Here is a 4,543-nt window from a genome sequence, read left to right as displayed (position 1 = left end):
TGAGTGAGTGAGTGAGTGAGTGAGTGAGTGAGTGAGTGAGTGAGTGAATGGTTGTTTGTCTCTATGTGTCTCTGTGATGGACTGGAGACCTGTCCAGGGTGTCCTCCACCTCTCACACAGTGACTACTGGACATGGGCACCAGTGACGCAGTAACCCAAAATGGATGGCTGGATGGAAACAACCTGCTCTCCGTCTCTATGTAAGGTTTGTGTGTTTCAGAGGCAACAGGTGGTGATGACAGAGCAGCTGGCCAAGACTCACACCAACATCCACTTCTCTGTCCTGCATCCCGGCTGGGTGGACACTCCAGGTGACCGTCCACTCTCCGCACTCATCCAGCCCCACATAACATTCGTGGTTACCTACACTGTTTTGTCCTCTGTGTCTCAGCGGTGGCCAACGCCATGCCAGACTTCCACCGCTCCATGAAGGACAGCCTGCGGACCCCCGAGCAGGGGGCTGACACCGTGGTGTGGCTCGCCGTCTCTGAGGCTGCTGCCGCGAACCCTAGTGGACATTTCTATCAGGGTAGGGTGCAACAAGAGACACATTGTCTTAAGAAGAACTTAAAGACAAAAAATTAACTTAATTATCAAAGATAAGAATAAAATCCTGAGGGAGTAGTGTGTGTGTGTGTGTGTGTGGGTGTGTGTGTGTGTGTGTGTGTGTGTGTGAGGATTTGGCCTGTGTCCAGTGCAGCTGTTGTATGCTGGTTTTGGTGCCAGAGCGTCCAGTGTCTCCATGAGGACACTCACAAGCACAATGTTCCTTTGGTGCTGCGAGTGGTGGTGCTGTGTGTGGGTGGGGGGGGGGGGGGGGGGGGGGGGTAACCTGACAGGAAGCACAGAAACAGGCTGCACATGTGTCCCGACATCAGCTGTCATTCTGATCTGTTTTATGACAGCTGTGGGACTTGCCTCTCAGCTGGAAGTCTGTGGGCATCTTGCTGCAGGATGACGCTTCGTTTCAAACACCTTAAATTTAAAATAGTTTTTGGTTTGTATCTTCAGTTTACTCAACATTTTACTACTGTTAAAAATAACACTTGACCATGCATGACTTTTTTTTGTAGAATAGTTTGTGGAGCCATTTTTTGCAGCAAGGACCTCTTCTGGTCTGTTTCTTGGTCCAACAGGACATGACAGCTGTGTAGTGAAATGCTTAAGTCAGCTCAAAGTTTTAGATCTGTCCAGAGTGTCCCACCTCTCTCCTGGAGGTGGACACCAGCTCCTGGTGACCCTGAAGAAACAGACAGGTGTAACAGTGGATGGATTGAGGTCTGGACTTTGACTGGACCACTCCAGGACATCTGCCTGTTTATCCTCAAACAAGTGGAGTGACTGACGACATTGGCCTGCTGGAAGGAGAACCTCCATTTCCAGTCTCAAATCTCCGGAAGGCTCCATCAAGTTTCTCTAAGGACTTTCTCTGTATTTTTCTCTATTTGACCAACACCCCCACAGCATGATGCTGACTCCACCATGCTTCACAGTGGGTATGGATGAGTGCACCAGATGTGGCCTTGTCCCTGATGGTCAGGTTTGATATTAGTCTCATGTAGGCCTGTCACAATAATCAATAAATCAATTAATCTCGTGATAAATGAAAATTATCAACCTCATTTTCATTTATCACTTTTATCATTTCTTCATGTCTCTCTCTCTCTATTGAAGACACTGGATGACAAAAAGCTCAACTCCAGAAGACACTGGATGACAAAAAGCTCAACTCCAGTGCTCTTCACTGACCCCTCCCTTTCTTTTTTCTCTTTAAAATATGTTTTAACCGTCAAAAATTGTGTTTTTGGATCTTTAAAAGCAACTAAACTGAGAAGCTAAGCTAAGCTAAGCTTACAAGCTAAGCTAACAGGCCAACCTGGAGGGAAAACCTCCGTCTTGTCGAAACTCCAAAATTCACAGATGAAACCCATACCTTCATGTAAAAAGTTGTTTTTCTCTGCAAAAAGAAGCTGAGAACTTGTTTACTGATTTTTTTATTAAAAGCTTTGTGTGAAAAATTCTATGCTAAAAAGCTCAAACCACATCGAGGTCTGCCATTTTGAGAACCGACAAAAAGGAAGTAAAGACAGCCCATGTCACGTCAAGGGGCCTCCCTCCCATTTTTCTTAAAGAGACACGCTGCTCCCTCACTATCCATCCTTTGGTTCAAACAGTCTTATACTGCCATCCGGTGGTCAAAAAAGGTACTACATGCAAAACAAATTAATTCAATTCAATTCAGTTTATGTATATAGCGCCAAATCACAACAAAGTTGTCTCAGGGCACTTTACAGAAACATTCACATAAAAGCCAATTAGTAAAGTTCTCTATCTAAGGAATCCAGCAGACAAGTTGAATCTTGGCTTCATTGCAGTCTCCCATCCTGAGGAAGCACAGTGGCAACAGTGGAAAGGAAAAACTCCGTTTTAAAAGGAAGAAACCTCCAACAGAACCAGGCTCAGGACAAGCGGCCATCTGCTTTGACCGGCTGGTTGAGAGGACAGGAAGGAGAGACAGACGAACACAGAATGGTAGGTCCAGGTGTATCTCAAAGACAAAAAAAACACATGTTAAGGATAGAAAAAATAGTTACAAATACAAAACAGGTTAATCAGAGTAAGTAAAAACAATAGTAGAGTGAAAAGTGTGGTCAGTTTGTCCTCCAGCAGTCTAAGCCTATAGCAGCATAACTAAGGGACAGCTCAGGAAACCCAAGCCGACCCTAACTATAGGATTTAGAAAAAAGGAAAGTCTTAAGCCTAGTTTTAAAACTGGATAATGTGTCATCTTCACGGACAGAGATTGAAAGTTAGTTCCACAAGAGAGGAGCCTGATAACTGAAAGATCTGCCTCCCATTCTGTTTGTGTAAATTCTAGGAACCACAAGTAAACCTGCAGCCTGAGAGCGAAGTGTTCTGTTAGGAAAATATGGAACAATAAGATCTGTAATATAAGATGGAGCCAGGTTGTTGAGAGCTTTGTAGAAGTAAGATTTTGAATTCTATTCTGGATTTGACAGGGAGCAAATGGAGAGAAACTAAAACTGGAGAGATATGATCTCTCCTACTAACTCCGGTTAAGACTCTGGCAGCAGCATTATGGATCAACTGAAGACGTTTTAAGGACGTATTTGTACATCCAGATAATAAACCATTGCAATAGTCCAGTCTAGACGTGACAAATGCATGGACCAGTTTTTCTGCATCATTTTTAGAAAAGATGTTTCTAATTTTAGTGATATTACGCAGGTGGAAGAAGGCAGTTCTAGTAACGTTTTATTGTGGGGGATAAAAGACATGTCCTGATCAAAAATAACACCAAGATTTTTAACATCAGAGCTGGAGGACAGATTAATGCATCTAAGGAGGGAGAAAGACTGAAAAATTAATTTCTAAGGTGCTCAGGTCCAAAAACTAAAACCTCAGTCTTGTCTGTGTTCAACAGGAGAAAATTAAGGGTATTAATTAATCAACATTTCTAAATTTGACAATTATTACTAATTATTGTCAAATTTCAAGTAATATTATTGTTTATCGCAATAATTTCTGAGACAATTAATTGCCCAGCAAAATTTGTTATTGTGACAGGCCTAGTCTCATCTGTTCACAGCCGCTTCTTCCACAAGTTTGCAGTCTCCATTATATCTTCAGCCCTTGTTTATTAAATGTGGTTTTCCTGGTCTGTCCATCAGCTCTGCAGCTTGTAGTGCTTCTGTGGACAGATCCTTTCATCTCTGCAGAAGAGCTGCTCAGCTCCATCAGGGTTACCCGTGTCCTCCTGGAAGTGTCTGTGGTGGCATAGTCTATTTCCTAATAATGGATTTAATGAAGGACGGCACAGCGAAAGTGATTAGTACTGTTTCCTCACAGCAAGTACCGGTAGGTCGCAGGTTCGCCTCCCTACCTTTCTGGGTGGAGTTTGCATACTGTCTCTGTGCACATGTAGGTTTTCTCCAGGTACTCCAGTTTCCTCCCACTGATTTAAAACATGCATGTTAGACTGATTGGTAACTAAATTATCTCTATGTGAATGAGTGTGAATGTTTGTGTGTCCCTGTGATGGACTGGAGACCTGTCCAGGTGTCCCTGTGATGGACTAGAGACCGTCCAGGTGTCCTTGTGATGGACTGGAGACCTGTCCAGGTGTCCCTGATGGACTGGAGACCTGTCCAGGTGTCCCTGTGATGGACTGGAGACCTGTCCAGGTGTTCCTGTGATGGACTGGAGACCTGTCCAGGGTGTCCCTCGCCTCTCACACAGTGACTGCTGGAGATGGACACCTGTGACCCCCATGACCCAGAAAGAATGAAGCGAGTAAAGATGATGGATGGAGGCATGGCACATTTAGTACATGCATTATTTGACTCATCTGGTGGGTGTGTCACAGGAAACGTGCACGTTTAATTTTTACATGTTGTTCCGCTCCACAGCGTTGAGGCTGACAGAACTGCAGGCAACCTGCAAGTCCCTGCAGAACTCAAGGGAACGTACTTCAAATGTAGGAGAGATGTACTGAGTTGATCAATGACCCCCCCCCCCCCCC

The 4,543-nt window shown here is 44.4% G+C and overlaps 1 protein-coding gene across 1 annotated transcript in view; it reads left to right on the top strand.

Moving 5' to 3' along the window:
• The window catches only part of dhrs12la (dehydrogenase/reductase 12-like a), a 12,721-nt gene that overhangs the window by 3,678 nt on the left and 4,500 nt on the right, over positions 1-4,543 (top strand). Inside the window, exons 7-8 of the mRNA XM_037678451.1 lie at positions 221-311; positions 392-529. Of these exons, the coding sequence (XP_037534379.1) occupies positions 221-311; positions 392-529 (229 nt within the window). The remainder of the gene's footprint in view (positions 1-220; positions 312-391; positions 530-4,543) is intronic.

This window comes from Nematolebias whitei, chromosome 6 (assembly GCF_014905685.2).
Source record: "Nematolebias whitei isolate Nwh7 chromosome 6, NemWhi1, whole genome shotgun sequence".
NCBI lineage: Eukaryota > Metazoa > Chordata > Actinopteri > Cyprinodontiformes > Rivulidae > Nematolebias > Nematolebias whitei.
Note: the sequence above shows the minus strand (reverse complement) of the source record. Positions and strands in the feature narration are given on the sequence as shown.